The sequence below is a fragment of the Mesoplodon bidens genome (assembly GCF_964165515.1).
Source record: "Mesoplodon bidens genome assembly, chromosome: 6".
NCBI lineage: Eukaryota > Metazoa > Chordata > Mammalia > Artiodactyla > Ziphiidae > Mesoplodon > Mesoplodon bidens.
This window is the reverse complement of record NC_138162.1, coordinates 46,070,114-46,085,337: the sequence shown is the minus strand read 5'-3', so window position 1 is coordinate 46,085,337 and position 15,224 is coordinate 46,070,114. Positions and strand designations below refer to the sequence as shown.

The window sequence follows — 15,224 nt, the reverse complement described above, 5'->3', positions numbered from 1 at the left end:
GACAAAGGTCCCATGGAAGCACCAAGCAGCCTGGAGCTGGAGGGGATGGCCTTGGACAGTCAGGTATCTCTCTCCAAGCCTGGCTTCACACTTTCTCTCCTCACTGTACACTGGGAGCTCACAAGGAAAGAAGCACGACAGTAATAGTATTATTATTATTCTATATTCTACAGCACTTACTGCTACATCTGGCGTTGTTCCATACATGTGTTAACTCATTCAATGCTCACCTTGTGCAACTTCTTGAGGTAAGTAGAACTATCTATTATCCCCATTTACAGATGAAGAAACTAAAGATTAGAAAGGTGAAACCTGTCAGGAATCCAGCAGGAACAGTATATTGTCAGAGGGCTTCACTGAAGAGAGTTTAGGAAGGGACTATTTACAGAGGCGGGGCAGGGTCAAGGGATGGCCCAAGAACTAACAGTGGGCAGCCATTCCCTCCTCAGCCAGAGGAGGTAAGAGGAGAGAGCAGTGTTACTGGATGCAGTGAAAGTCCTGGAAAAGGTGTGAATACCCAGACTTTCTTCCCGACCCCCTCACACCCGCCCTGCCTTCTGATTTCCTAGCTGTGCCTCGCACTTACCAAACCCACCTGGAAGCCAGAGAGCAAGAGGGCCCAGGTGACGCAGCCCACAAGTGTCAACCTCCCTGGGCACAGAGCAGGAGGAGATTGGATCTGGAGGAAATGAGACCACATGCCCAAGGGCCCATGTCTGGGAAGGGCTTGTTTGGAACGCAGGTGATCTGGCCCAGGAGCCCTGCTCCCTGAGATGTTGCAAAGTGCTGCCTGGGAAAGGGGTTCAGGGCAACCACGTTGGGGACAGTAAGCTGAGTTCTAGTCCAGGCTTTGCTGCACTGCTCTGTGACCCTGAGTGAGACTCTGGGCCTCAGTTTCCCCTTTATGCAAGGTGGGTGCCTCTCTAGGAGAGCCACAGTGCCCAGACCAGGCAGAGTCTCTGTTCCCACTGCCATCCTCCTTCTGACCGCAAATAAGCGGGGCACCAAAGGCCAAGGCCCCAGGTGTGGAGACACTGAGTGCCTGAGGGAGCCACCCCCAGCTGCTGGGCGGACACACCCACTCCTCTGCCTGCTTAGGACTCAGACATTCTACTCAGTGTTCCAAGGTGAACCCCTTGAGGGCCCCAGTGCCTCCTTCTGATTTAAAAATATTTTTATAGTTTAGTTTTTATTTTATTTTTTTAATTGAAGTATAGTTGATGTACATTATATGTTACAGGTGTACAGTATAGTAATTCACAATTGTTAAAGGTTATACTCCATTTATAGTTACTATAAAATATTGGCTATATCCCCTGTGCTTTTTGTGTGTGTGTGTGTGGTTTTTTTTTTTTGCCACACCGTGCAGCAGGTGGGATCTTAGTTCCCCGACCAGGGATCAAACCTGTGCCCCCTGCACTGGGAGCGTGAAGTCTTAACCACTGGACCACCAGGGAAGTCCCTCCCTTGTTTGTACAGTATATCCTTGTAGCTTATTTTATATGTAGTAGTTTGTACCTCTTAATCCCCTACCCCTATATTACCCCTCCCCCACCTTCCATCTCCCATCTGGTAACCACCAGTTTGTTCTCTGTATCTGTGAGTCAGTTTCTTTTTTGTTATATTCACTAGTTTGTTAGATTTTTTAGATTCCACATATAAATGATATCATACAGGCTTCTGCCATCTTTCCAGCCCTCAGTCAGACAGGCGTGGAGACGCTTCTAGAAGTAACATCACGATGGCTGCCCAAGGAGAACCCGAAGTTCAGTTCAAACTTGTATTGGTTGGTGATGGTGGTACTGGAAAAACTACATTTGTGAAACGTCATCTGGTGAATTTGAGAAGTATGTAGCTACCTTGGGTGTTGAGGTCCATCGCCTTGTGTTCCATACCAACAGAGGACCTATTAAGTTCAATGTATGGGATACAGCTGATCAGGAGAAATTTGGTGGACTGAGAGATGGCTATTATATCCAAGCTCAGTGTGCCATTACAATGTTTGATGTAACATTGAGAGTTACTTACAAGAACATGCCTAACTGGCATAGAGATCTGGTACAAGTGTGTGAGAACATCCTCATCGTGTTGTGTGGCAACAAAGTGGGTATTAAGGATAGAAAGTTAAGGCACAGTCAATTGTCTTCCACCGAAAGAAGAATCTTCAGTACTATGACATTTCTGCCAAAAGTAACTACAACTTTGAAAAGCCCTTCTTCTGGCTTGCTAGAAAACGGATAGGAGACCCTAACTTGGAGTTCATCGCCATGCCTGCTCCCGCCCCACCAGAGGTGGTCATGGACTCAGCGTTGGCAGCACAGTACAAGCAGGATCTAGAGGTTGCTCAGACAACTGCCCTCCCAGCTTAAGAGAAAGTGAAGCTGGAGCCCAGCGTCAGAAGTCTAGTTTTATAGGCAACTGTCCTGTGATGTCAGTGGTGCAGCGTGTTTGCCACTTTACTATATAGCTAAGCAGAACATGTGCTTAATCTTTGGGATGCTGAAGGAGATGAATGGGCTTCGGAGTGAATGTGGCAGTTAAAAAAAATGCCTTCATTTTTTGGACCTGCTTGTTTAGGTGTTTTGGAACACAGTTGTTTCCTCCTTGAGTTTCGAATATAAGACTGCTACGGTCACATCACACATGCACACACACAAAAAGTGATATCATACAGTATTTTTCTCTGTCTGACTTATTTCACTTAGCATAAATACCCTCCAAGTCTATCCAGTTTGTTGCAAAGGACAAATGTTCATTCTTTTTTATGGCTGAATAGTATTCCATTGTATATATATTTATATATATATACATATATGTAGTATATGTATAGTATAAGTAGTATTCCATTATATGTATATAATGGAATATTATTCAGCAGATGAATGAATTAAGATTAACAGATGAATGGATAATATATATACCACATCTTAATCCATTCATCTGTTGATGGACATTTAGGTTGTTTCCATATCTTTTTCCATATCAATTGTAAACAATGCTACTATGAACATTGGAGTGCATGTATCTTTTAGAATTAGTGTTTTTGGTTTTTTCAGATATACATCAAGGAGTGGTATTTCTGGGTCATATAATAGTTCTATTTTTAGTTTTTTGAGAAACCTCCATACTGTTTCCACAGTGGCTGCACCAATTTATATTCCCACCAACAATGTATGAGAGTTCCCTTTCTTTTTGGGAAAAACATATTTATTTATTTATTTATTTAGGCTGTGCTGGGTCTCATTTGCAGCATGCGGGATATTTAGTTGCAGCGTGCGAACTCTTAGTTGCGGCATGCACATGGGATATAGTTCCCTGACCAGGGATTGAACCCAGCCCGCCCCCTGAATTGGGAGCTTGGAGTCTCAGCCACTGGACCACCAGTCGCAAGGGTTCCATTTTCTCCACATCCTCACCAATGTTTGTTACTTGTGTTATTTTTGATGATAGCCATTCTGACAGGTATGAGGTGATATCTCTGTGTGGTTTTGATTTGCATTTCCCTGATGATTAGTGATGTTGAGCATCTTTTCACATGCTCTTTGGCCATCTGCATGTTCTCTTTGGAGAAATGTCTATCCAAATCTTCTGCCCATGTTTTAATCAGGTTGTTTATTTTTTTGATGTTGAGTTTTATGAGCTGTTTATATATGTTGGGTATTAACTCCTTATCAGTCATATCATTTGCAAATATTTTCTCCCATTCAGTAGGTGTCTTTTCGTTTTGTCAGTGGTTTCCTTTGCTGTGCAAAAGCTTTTAAGTTTAATTAGGTCCCATTTGCTCATTTTTGTCTTATTTCCTTTGCTTTAGGAGACTGATCCAAAAAAAAAAATTGCTACTATTTATGTCAAAGAGTGTTCTGCCTGTTTTCCTCTAGGAGTTTTACTGTCTCTGGACTTTTTTTTTTTTTGGCTGTGTAGGGTCTTCGTTGCTTTGTTGCTTTGTTGCTGGGCTTTCTCTAGTTGCAGCGAGCGGGGGCTACTCTTCATTGCGGTGCACAGGCTTCTCATTGCAGTGGCTTCTCTTATTGCGGAGCATGGGCTCTAGGTGCCTGGGCTTCAGTAGTTGTGGCATGTGAGCTCAGTAGTTGTGGGTCGCGGGCTTAGCTGCTCCACGGCATGTGGGATCTTCCCAGACCAGGGCTTGAACCCGTGTCCCCTGCACTGGCAGGTGGATTCTTAGCCACTGCACCACCAGGGAAGCCCATGGTCTCTGGTCTTACATTTAGGTCTTTAATCCATTTTTAGTTTATTTTTGTATATAGTGTTAGAGAGTGTTCTAATTTCATTAGTTTACATGTAGTTGTCCAGTTTTCCCAGCACCACTTATTGAAGAGACTGTCTTTTCTCCATTGTATATTCTTGCCTCCTTTGTCATAGATTAATTGGCAAAAAGTGCATGAGTTTATTTCTGGGCTCTCTATTCTGTTCCATCGATCTATGTGTCTGTTTTTGTGCCAATACCATAGTGGGTTTTTTTTGTTTTGTTGTGTTTTGTTTTGTTTTATTTTGTGGTATGCGGGCCTCTCACTGTTGTGGCCTCTCCCATTGCGGAGCACAGGCTCCAGACACGCAGGCTCAGTGGCCATGGCTCATGGGCTCAGCCACTCTGCAGCATGTGGGATCTTCCTGGACCGGGGCACGAACCCACGTCCCCTGCATCGGCAGGTGGACTCTCAACCACTGCGCCACCAGGGAAGCCCACCATAGTGTTTTGATTACTGTAGCTTTGTAGTATGGTCTGAAAGTCAGGTGGGACATGATTCCTCCAGCTCTGTTCTTCTTTCTCAAGATTGTTTTGGCTACTTAGGGGCCATACAAATTTTAAGATTATTTGTTCTAGTTCTGTGAAAAATATCCTTGGTATTTTGATAAGGATTGCATTGAATCTGTAGATGGCCTCAGGTAGTATAGTCATTTTAACAATATTAATTCTTCCAGTCCGAGAACATAGTATATCTCTCTATCTGTTTGTGCTATCTCCAATTTCTTTCATCAGTGTCTTATAATTTTCCAAGTACAGGTCTTTTCCCTCCTTAGGTATGCTTTTCCTAGGTATCTTATTCTTTTTGATGTGATGGTAAATAGGATTGTTCCCTTAGTTTCTCTTTCTGTTAGTTCATTGTTAGTCTAGAGAAATGCAACAGATTTCTGTATATTAATTTTATATCCTGCAACTTTACCAAATTCATTGATGAATGAATTGATGAATTCGGTAAAGTTGCAGGTGAAGGAGGCTCCCCACCTGACTTTCTCCTTCCTTTGCACTGCCAGCATTCCCAGGTGCACACCTCAGTGTCCCCACCTCCTCCCAATGAGGAGGCCAGTACCTTCACAGACCCTCCTGTGGGGGACCAAGGGTGTCTCTGGCCTCAGGGGTCTCTGTTCAGGGTGGAGTAGTCCCTCCTCTCCCCTCCCCACCCCACCCAATTCTACCCCACCCACACTTCCCCCAAGCCTGGGGGGACCACACCCAGGCTTTTAGACAAACAAAATCAAGGGGAAAGAGTCAGCAAGAAGGAGGGAGCTCATTACTAGGAATTAAGGAGGAGGTATGCCCTGGGGTAAGATAAGCGGGACTGGTCACTCAGACTCTCTTAGGTACTTAGGTAAATGACATGTTCTCTTAGAAGTACACATAGAAAGACCCAGACACAAAGAGTCAGGCAGGGACAGAGACACAGAAAGAGACAGAGACATGGTCAGCCAGGGGCACAGACCCAGAGCCATACCAGATAGACTGAAAGATAGGTACACCCAGCAGCACCGAGAGGTGCACAGCTGCATGTGCGCACACACAAGCAGGCACACAAGGAAACGGAAACCAAGCTCAGGTTTCAGGTAGGTGGATTTCAATGCAAGCAAGTCAGAGCTTTAAGGAACCATGAGCTCCTCCAAAGATGGCTGTGGAGAGGACTAGCTCAGGAAGAAGGGACAGAGATGAGACGTGGGATCTTGATTCTCTCTCAAGTCCACCCTGGCAAACGGATTAAGCTACTTTCCTGAAGGAGATGAAGAGGTTTCTTTCTAGAACTTGCTATCAGACAGAACTGCTGGTAGGAGGCATATCTTAGAAGGGAGTAGGGGAGGTGGGAAGCTTCGCTCCTGCCCCCAGGGGTCATGCTGCTACTTGGCTTCTGTCACTGGGCAGCCAGGCCTTCCTCTTGCTCACTCGGTCTGACCTTCCATCCAACGTGTTCCCTAGGCTGCATGCTCCTCTGCTGTCTACACCCGTGGTGGCCCCCTCTTGTGTCTCCCTTCTATTCCCCCCAAAACCCTCCTCAAGTTAGGGCACGGCAAGCCATCACGCCGTTCTTCCTCCCCCGTCTCAGGAACTTCAGATTCGTGGAAGGAATCTGAGGCGGAAGAGGATATTAAATTCAATGACCTTTAAAAAACAGCCTTCAGATCTCTCCACCACCACCATCCCCCCTCCCCTGTTCTGCAGAAAAAAATCATTTTTTGACATTTATTGACTATTATCTTCCATTACCTCCTCCTCTCAATGTCTCCCAATTCACGGATGAGGAAACTGAGGTTCAGGGAAAGAAAATGACCACCCCAGTATCACACAGCTAGAGGGAGGCCAAGCTGGGCTTGAAATCCAGGTCTGACTATTTGTTCACCACTGGGCCAGAAGCCCTCCCACCACCCCCTGGTCAGGGTCAACTGCAGGAGTTGAGAATAAGAGAAGACAAAGGTCATGGGGCATGCTGGGGAGGATAGCAGAGTGAGGGTACCCAAAGCGGGACAGGTGTGGCTGCAGTGAAACTCTGAAGCACACATTCTCCTCCCATGGTTTGCCCTTTCTCCCCCCAGGGCCTGAGAAGAGGACACTCCCTCTGGCTCAGGTCCCTTCAACATTCCAGACACGCCTCTTGGGAGCTGGGGACAAGTGGGTGGAGACCTGAGATGCAACTGCCTTCCCCCAGCCCCAACTGCCCAGAGTCCAGGCTGTGCGACCCACCCCCTCTGGGCCATGGTCTCCTCATCTGTGAAGTGGCTGGGGAGCAAGAGTTGGCTTATCCTCTAAAAACCACAGTTCTCCTCCAGACCCAGGCATCCCAACATGGTTAACTCTGCAGGAGAGCTTGGGTTGGGGCCGCCTTCCCTTTTTATTCCCAGTGAAATTTGAGGAGGATTCGGTAAGGAAGGAGCAGGAGATGGGAAGGGGCACGTGATCTCCCAGCAGAGCTTCCCAGGCTTCAGTCAGGACACCAGAGTCAGTCCAATCCCAGAACCCAGCCTTACAGGACACAGGGGTGCCTCAGACTGAAGAACTGAAGAACTGAAGCACAGGAGGCATGAGTGAATGCAGCTGTGGTCTCTGGGTTCAGACAACTGACTGTAGAGATGGTGAAAGAATGGGTAAGGCAGGGGTGACTTCCTGGAGGAGGTGATGGAGCAGATCAGGAGGATTTTAGTGAGTGGGCAGTGAGGTAGGAAGGCACGGGAGCACACAAAGTAGTCTGGGGTGGATGGAGCATTGTGAGGGGAGGTGTAGGTACCAGGGCCAGGTCCTGGAGGGCCTGACTGCAGGATAGAGGGATTTGAATTGTCTCTGGGTAGCGGGGAGAGCCGTAGAAAGAGGCCCACTTTCAGCAGGTGTTTTCAGAAAGATCCCTCTGGTTGCTTTGTGGACTGACTGGGGCAAACTGGAGTCAGAGAGGCTGCTCAGGGGGCTGTGGCCAAGGTCTAGTTGAAGGTGATAGAGCCCAAACAGCTGCGAAGTGTAGAAGACAATAACAGGTTCCCGGTCTGATTGGTCTCTTCCAGCAACAGGGAGCTCACTATTTCTTGGGTAGCAGTCCTCTGCTTTGGGCAGCTCTGCCTGGGAGAAAGTTCTTCCCTAGGCCAGGCTTCAGCCTGCCTTCCTGGGGTAGTAGGTGGGTTCAGGGGTTGGGAAGATGTGATTCATTGTACTGGGGGGTCCCAGGAAGTTGGAAACTTGGGGGAAAGTGTGGGACGCCGAGTTCAAGCTGAGCTGAAGGAGCTCTCTGACCTGTGTGACTGACCCCTGCCCCTAGGGCAGGTTTGAGTACTACCCTCAGGGTGCCCTGGCTGTCTGTGGCCAAACTCACCGAAGCTCTTTAGCTGGTGCCAGAAAAACAGCAGAGTGAGCAGAGAGATATTTACACAATTGGCATATATTTTATTATTTTTTTATAAAAGGCAAAAGAGTACATGAGTTGAGGATTAAAGGAGTGAAGAAAAAAAAAAAAGGAATGAAAAGCCTATTTAGAGTCTCCCAACCCCCATCCCTAAAACTGTAGCATCTTATATACACACACACACACACACACACACACACATATATATATATATATATATATATATATATACACACACACTTTTTTTTTTCTTTTTTTAAAGAGCAAACGTGAAACTTATGACCTGGACTTCACCCCGCCCCCCTAATGCCTCCATTGTGACAGAAACACATCACTCTGCTCCTACTTATGTATGAAGAGCCAGAGCTCCTCATCTGGGCTGTGGTCCCCTCCTCCTAGCCCTACTCATATTCCCACCCTACCTCCCCCAAAGCCTATAGAAGCCCCCTATGTAGAAAAAACAGCAGACACACACATACTAAGAAACACATGTACCTGGACCCTCCTCCACACGGAGCCCCTGAAACATGCAGACCCCTGGTGCTTTCCTCACTCATAGATAGACACAACACCCTCCCTCCCTCCGGGCCTCCCCCGCACGCCCACAGATAGAATCCTTTCCACTTGGTCCTTTGCCCTGAATATCTGGAAAACCACACACACGCACATGCACACATCTGCTGCCCATTCTCTCTCTTTGGGAGACAAAGGACTAGATTGGCCCTACTCCCTGTGCCACCAGCTTACAGACAGTGGCCAGCGGTCCTTTTGGGTCCTATTTCCTTCGGGATGGAAAATCCTGAAGGGGGCTGTCTAGAGGGGTGGTGGTAGACAAGGAGCTTCTTAGCCTGGGAGGGTGGTCGTGAAGAGGGCTTCTAGGAAGCAGCCCCTGCACAGTCAAAGGATGCTCATGAGAGGGGGTGGGGGGGGAGGCCCCCTGCCCATTCACATCTGCCCCTTGTGCTTCACGTGGGACAGCTTCACGTTCTCCTCATCGGTGGAGGGTGGAGGCGGTTCCAGGTGGCAGCCGATCATGAGCTGATACACGAGGACACCCGCAATGGAACCCAGGAGTGGGGAGACGATGGGCACCCACCACCAGTGGCGGCCGGTCCTGGGGGCAGACAGATGTGGTCAGGGACGCATGGGGCAGGGCAGAGGGGAGACGGGCTGGCGCACGCTGGCGGGGACTGCACTCACGTGAAGACTTCCGTGCCCCAGCCGGCAATGGCTGTGAAAAGGCGAGGGCCGAAGTCCCGGGCGGGGTTGACGGCGTAGCCAGAGTTGAAGCCCATGGAGGTGCCGATGACCAGGACCACCAGGCCCACAGTGAAGGCCTCCAGGCCACGCGGGACAGGGTTATTGTAGGGGTCCACAATGGCCAGCACACACACGATGAGGGAGGCTGTGCCAATGAACTGGGAAGTGGAGAGAACAGGGTGAGAAGAGCCCCCATCCACCTTCTGGCCCCTCCTTCCACCATCCAGCTTCCCTCCACTCTCAGAGTCTTGGCATCTCCCGTGCCCTGCTCTCCAGAGCAGTGGTGCTAAGACTTTTGCTGGTTAAATTTGCAGATTCCTAGGAATCTGCTCTAGATGAGGAGTCCTGTCCCCCAGCCAGCCCATGAGCAACCCAAGGCAGCCTGGTCCTCCTCCCCGAGTTCCTCTCACTCACCCCCAGCCCGTACCTGGTCGAAGAAGCCATTGACCATGTCCAAATGTCCAGAGGGGTAGGTGGCAAAGATGCCGGCTGTGCCATTGGGGCCCGAAACTATAAGCTGGTTGTTGGCGAAGGCCCAGATTGCATCTGGTCACAGATTAGATACCAAGTGGGTGAGTGCAGAGGCCTGAGCCCCATCTCCCCTCTCAGGCTGGGCCCACCCTCCCAGGGATCACAGGTGAGTGTAATTGCTGCTTTATTACCCTGGAGTCGGGGGTGAGAAGGTGGAGGGGTGGAGGGCCTGACTCCATTGTTGCCCGACTCATTTCTTTCCCCTCATGACCCCCACCTGGGGCCTGTGCGTGAATGAGTCATAAGCCCGGGGCCTGGGCAGGCCCCAGCCATCTGTCATCGAAAGGCCTGGTGCCAGCAGGTCCCAAGCAGAGGGAGGGGGTAGTGGAGGAAGGCAGGGTGGGAAGGCTCACCATAATACAGCCCAAAAACGATCCCGGCACCCAGGAAGGCTCCCAAAGTCTGAGCCAGGGTGTAGACGAGCAGCTTGATCCAGGGCTCACGCGCCAGGAAGCACATAGCAAAGGTCACGGCGGGGTTCAGGTGGGCCCCTGGGCAGAGGGGAGATGGAACCTATTACCCCCGCCTGCCACAGTGGGGAGGCCAGGATTCCCCTGCCCCATACTCCCCCTCTCTGGCCCTGGTGAGCAGGGATGCAGAGAAGGGTTTCTTGTACAGAATGGTGTGTTGGACTGTGTAACAGACCAACTCGACTAATCTCTGATTCCAAGGTGAGAGTCGAAATTTCCAAGTATCAAGTTCTCTTCCAAGGACCCAAAGCTAAGCCCTGGCTATGCCCTGTTCTGAGGCGACCTCCACTCCCACCCTATTCTCCAGCGGGACACCTTGTGGGAATGCTATGGAGGGATGATGGCTGAGGGTGGGGTAAGGCCTTACCAGAGACCTGGCCAGCGATAAGGATGCCTAGGGTGACGGCGAAGCCAAAGGCCAGGTTGATGGTGAGGAAACCACCGTGGGTGCCCCGGCTGAGCACGACCTGGGCCACAGAGCCACAGCCAAACAGCTGTGTCAGGAAACAGAACAAAGCAGGGAGGGTGAGGACAAGTGAGTCTCACTCCAGAGGGCAGGGATGAAGCCAACAACCTCCCCCTGCCTTCATGGGGAGGACGGGAGGGCGGGAAGCCCTTTCCTGGAATCGAACCCCTCCTCCTCCTGCTGCAATTATACCCCGCAGAAGAAGCAGACATGCCCTCTTAGCCCCAATGTCCCAACTTTACTAATAACAGGGTCCTATGGAAGGGACTGGAAGCAAAGTTTGCAACTTCGAGCCCAGAAGATGGCTGAACCATCTCCACTGATTTTTCTTGACTCTCAGTAAGAGTGGGTGGAAGGGGACACTCTCACCTGAGCAGTTCCTCCCCCAGCCCTTCACGTCTGGCCCATAGGGGTGGGAAGGCTCTCACTCATCCCCCACCTGCAATTGCCTCCCTCTCTGCCCCAAAGAAGAGCTGAGGGGGAGAGGGCACAAAGAAAGGGAGGAAGCCAGAAGTTCGTTTGAGTCCACTTCTCCTGAATCTGGGGTGTCAGAGCGCCTGCCTCGCCCTGCTCTCCCTCTCAGGATCTTCAGCCTCCTTGACCTGTTCCTGACCCAGAGCCTCCTCTCTCCACTCGCCCTGACCTCCCTGCCCTCAGAGGTCCAGGTTCCCCACTCAGATTTGGAGGTCCTAAAGACAGCGATCTGTCTAGTCTCACTAGCCATAGTCCAGGATCCCCAGAGCAGTGGAAGTGGGGAGATTGGTTCTAAGCTCTCTGCCGGAAGTTGGGGGGGGGGGAGCGGATTCAAGAGGACTAAAATCCCTGATGTCCTGCAAGTACAGAATGTGCTATTTGTGGGTTCCCCTTGTTCAAATGTAAAAATGTTTCTGTACTAGCTCCTCTGTAAAGAGCCATTGCCCTGAGCCCCCAAAGTGTCCCCCGAAGCTGCTCCAGCCCTGCCCCAGGTCTCCTTTCCCACCTCTCCATAACTAAAGTCTTTATGCCTATCCAGCAGAAAATTTCCAAAACCTGTGCTAAGGGCCCTCGTCCCTTCTAAAGGGTCACTGTCCTGCTGTACTGGGTGGTTAAGCATTTTGATTATCATCCTTCACGAGGACCAAGAGATAGTGGGGAAGCCAGCAGCAGTGATGCAGGGCAAAGGTGTGCAGACAGGTGAGAGCAAAAGTCAGAGAGTGTAAGTATGTATGTGTGTTGGAAGAGGCACGTGAGGGTCTGGGGCACCCTGCCCGGCTTGGCTGGCCCTGGCCTCAGCTCCTTGCCTGCCTGAGGCCCAAACCTGGCTCCATCCCAGGAGGCCTTGGAGGGAGAAGCTGTCAGAGCCAGTTCCACCACCTTGAGACTCATCTTCCTCTTCCTCCAGGCTCCCTCTCCCTCTCCTCACCTTACTAGGACCCTCAGAGAAAGGGGCTTCCCTCACCCAAACGCCAGCCTTGCTACTGCCACTGCAGGCTTTCGGTCCCCAACCCACAGAGGTATGCAGGTAAGCCCTCACCGACCACTTGGGCATCTCCCGGGCCTGGCCTCTCCTCTTCGCACACTGACACAAAATGCCTCTTAGCCACCTGAGCCTGAAAGCCTTCACAGACATAACACCCTCCTTCTGTGGTCAGGGAGAAGCCAAATGATCCTGGGGCTCAGTGGGAGGCCTGACTGCTCCTTTGGGGGAAGGCAAACTGAGACTAGGGAGGAGATAGGGAGGCCCTTCTGTGAAGGGAAGACAATTTGCTCTGTCCTGGTTGCTCTCAAACAGGGGGCTGGACTAAAAATCAGACAGGGACGGGGGGACACAAGCCTCCAGGGCAGGAGGACAACAAGCATCTGCCCCTATTCCCTTCTTGGCACTTGGCACTGGAGAAGAGAGGCAGATGACTGGGAGGTCTACTAGTCTGGGGAGGGGGTATGGATAAAGTGCCCCACCTGGCTTCCCCGCTTCCTGTTCCTGGAAGCCAGAGGTGAGTCCAGCTTTCCTCTCCCTATAGAATCTGCTCCACCACCACCACCCATTTGGGGTGGGCCATCCAGCCCTACTTGCCCCTAGTTAATCTTGCTAGTCCACAGGGGGCCGGCTGGTCTATGTTACCTAGGGTTGGAAGTGGGACACGGATGGGACACGGAGTACCCCATCCCCTGCAAAGGAGCAAATGAACCCAGATGTAACCCAGAGGGAAACAGGTGTAACCACAAGAGTGGCCGAAAATCTGAGAGAAACTGGGACAGGAAATGGAGCCCATAACTGGTGTGTCTGTCAGACCCAAGAAGTGCAGAGTCACCCAGGAACAACCCAGACCCAAACTGGCATAACCAGGGCATAACTGGGACTGGGGAGTAACGCAGGCAGGGAAGCATCGCCCTCAGAGAGCCTGTACAGTAACTCCGGCCCCGGGGAGTAAGTCAGAGTGCTTCTGCACGGAAGCTGACAGCATCTGTCTGGGAGTTGCTCGGCACTAGGGGAGGAATTTTAGTGACACCACGTGCTTTGTGCCTGGGGCACAGCTGCCTTCCACAGCCTCCTATCTTCAGGATCCTCCCTCCTTCCCGCTTGCTCTTTGCTGTGTGTAGCCTCCGCCCTCTGCCCCCACCTGTGGCAAACTGTCCTTATGGCAGAGCAACTTTTGGACTTTCTAAGGCTTAATTATTCATTAGGGGCCAGGCATCCAAGACCCAAATAACCCAAGAGGGGCCCATTTGCCACTGCCTCCACTGCCTCCCAGGGCTGGGACTCTAGGAACCTGGGGAGCTGTGGAAGCCAGAAAGGGCTGGAGGTCCCAGACTGCAGAGGTGACTGCTGTCCCAGCCTGTGGGCTGGGTCACTGGTGAGAGGGTAAAGGATCAGAGCTGTCACTGGGGCATAACAGCTGTCATTCTGGCAAGAGTCGGAACTGTCAGTCACTGAGGGGCTTAGCGCTATGGGCGAAGGGTGCTCCCGAAGGGGTCAAGTTGGGCGCGAGGGATCAGAGCTGGGAGAGGGGTCAAGGCTGTCTTAAAAAACACAGACCCTCCGGTGAACAGAGGGACTGGGAAGTGTGGGGCTGGAGAGAGACTTCTCCCTCCACTCACCACGAGGATGAGGGTCCCCAGGCACTCAGCCAGCGCCTGGCGAAGCAGCTGGTAGCGGATGTGGAGCATCTCCCCGCAGCGGGACACCAGCTCCTTCTGTCGACCCATGGCTGGGGCAGGCGGCGGTGATGTCGGGCGGCGGACGCAGCAGCAGTGGCCGTGAGCGCCGAGTGGCGCCCTTTTTATAGGAGCCGGAGGCACGCGCCCCGCCCGCCGGCACCGCCGCCCGCGGAGCCGGGTGCCGGCCTCAGGAGTGGGCGGCCACCCCGCACTGCTCGCCTAGGGAGGCTGGAGGGGACGCTGGGTTGGGGGGACGCTGATAAGGAAGGTAGGGGTGTGTGGTGTGAGGAGACTTTAGGGCTGGTGTTGGCCCAGGGAGGAGGTGTCTGGGGGCTGAGACCAGACTGCGGGATTGTGGAGTCTGAGAGCCGATGGTGGGGTGTAGGCACGTGCAGGACGGGGGCTCGGGGGAAAAGGAGCCACCAAAGAGACTTCCTTGGGCCACTCGCAGTGAGCCTCGCTGCCATCCTCACCACGGTGGAGGGGAGAGGAGGCATGTCAGAAAGGAAAGGAACTCTGCATAATGCACTGTGGTGTCCTAAGTGGGAGGGAAACCCAAAAGGGAGGGGAGATATGTATAGGTATGGCTGATTCATTTTGCTGTGCAGTAGAAGCTAATGCAGCATTGTAAAGCAACTATACTCCAGTAAAAATCAGCTAATAAAAAAAAATTTTTTTTTTTTTAAAGAGAGAAAGGAAAGGAACTAGCCCCAGCTCTACACGATGGCTGGACCTGGCGTGTCCTCAGTCAGGGGCCAGGACGGAGGAGGCTGTGGGCCCCAAGGGAGAAGAGACCCTCTCAGAGTCCAGACCCAGGTGGACTCAGGAACACAGGTACTGAGTGCCAGCCAGAGTACACCTACCCTTGCTTCTTGTGCAGTTAGTACATGTCACATGTTGCATGTCTTGACCTGCTCCGTTCTCAGCTGTGTCCACACATGACACACTGATCAGTGTGATCAGTGCCTGATCACACTTTCTGGGCATTTTTCATGGCTTTGCTCATGCCTGTTGAACATGGCTGGGTTAACAGAGCTGTCACACGTGTACCTGCGTGCATCTTGCACATGGCTCCAGAGGCTAAGCTGCAGTTGTCCTGACATGCCACAGGCAACATGCTTGCTGGCAAGGTGAGTTCCAGCTGGTTTGTTTTTTGGTTTTTAATATTTATTTATTTATTTATTTGGCTGCACACTTGGGATCTAGTTCCCTGACCAGGGATCAAACCCCGGGCCCCCTGCGTTGGGA

The 15,224-nt window shown here is 51.3% G+C and overlaps 1 protein-coding gene and 1 pseudogene across 2 annotated transcripts; one reads left to right on the top strand and one right to left on the bottom strand.

Moving 5' to 3' along the window:
* The first annotated feature begins 1,741 nt into the window (after positions 1-1,741).
* On the top strand, positions 1,742-2,369 carry LOC308619274 (GTP-binding nuclear protein Ran-like; annotated as a pseudogene). Its single transcript has one exon. The product of its transcript is annotated as a GTP-binding nuclear protein Ran-like (transcript).
* Positions 2,370-8,137: 5,768 nt separating this feature from the next.
* AQP3 (aquaporin 3 (Gill blood group)) lies at positions 8,138-14,050 on the bottom strand. Its single transcript, XM_081236879.1, has 6 exons — positions 13,917-14,050; positions 10,740-10,866; positions 10,256-10,393; positions 9,799-9,917; positions 9,312-9,529; positions 8,138-9,225 (listed from the first exon to the last, which is right to left on the bottom strand). Exons 1-6 carry the CDS (start codon positions 14,022-14,024, stop codon positions 9,057-9,059), a joined length of 879 nt encoding a protein of 292 aa, XP_081093005.1. The 5' UTR covers positions 14,025-14,050; the 3' UTR covers positions 8,138-9,056.
* Positions 14,051-15,224: the final 1,174 nt, after the last annotated feature.

Excerpts from the sequence above, each read along its gene's own strand:
- AQP3 (XM_081236879.1), bottom strand. The coding sequence starts at position 14,024 with ATGGGTCGACAGAAGGAGCTGGTGTCCCGCTGCGGGGAGATGCTCCAC. Across the intron at positions 10,394-10,739 it reads TATCGCTGGCCAGGTCTCTG|GGGCCCACCTGAACCCCGCC; the intron begins GTAAGGCCTTAC and ends CCCTCTGCCCAG. Across the intron at positions 9,918-10,255 it reads CGTTTTTGGGCTGTATTATG|ATGCAATCTGGGCCTTCGCC; the intron begins GTGAGCCTTCCC and ends ATCTGTGACCAG.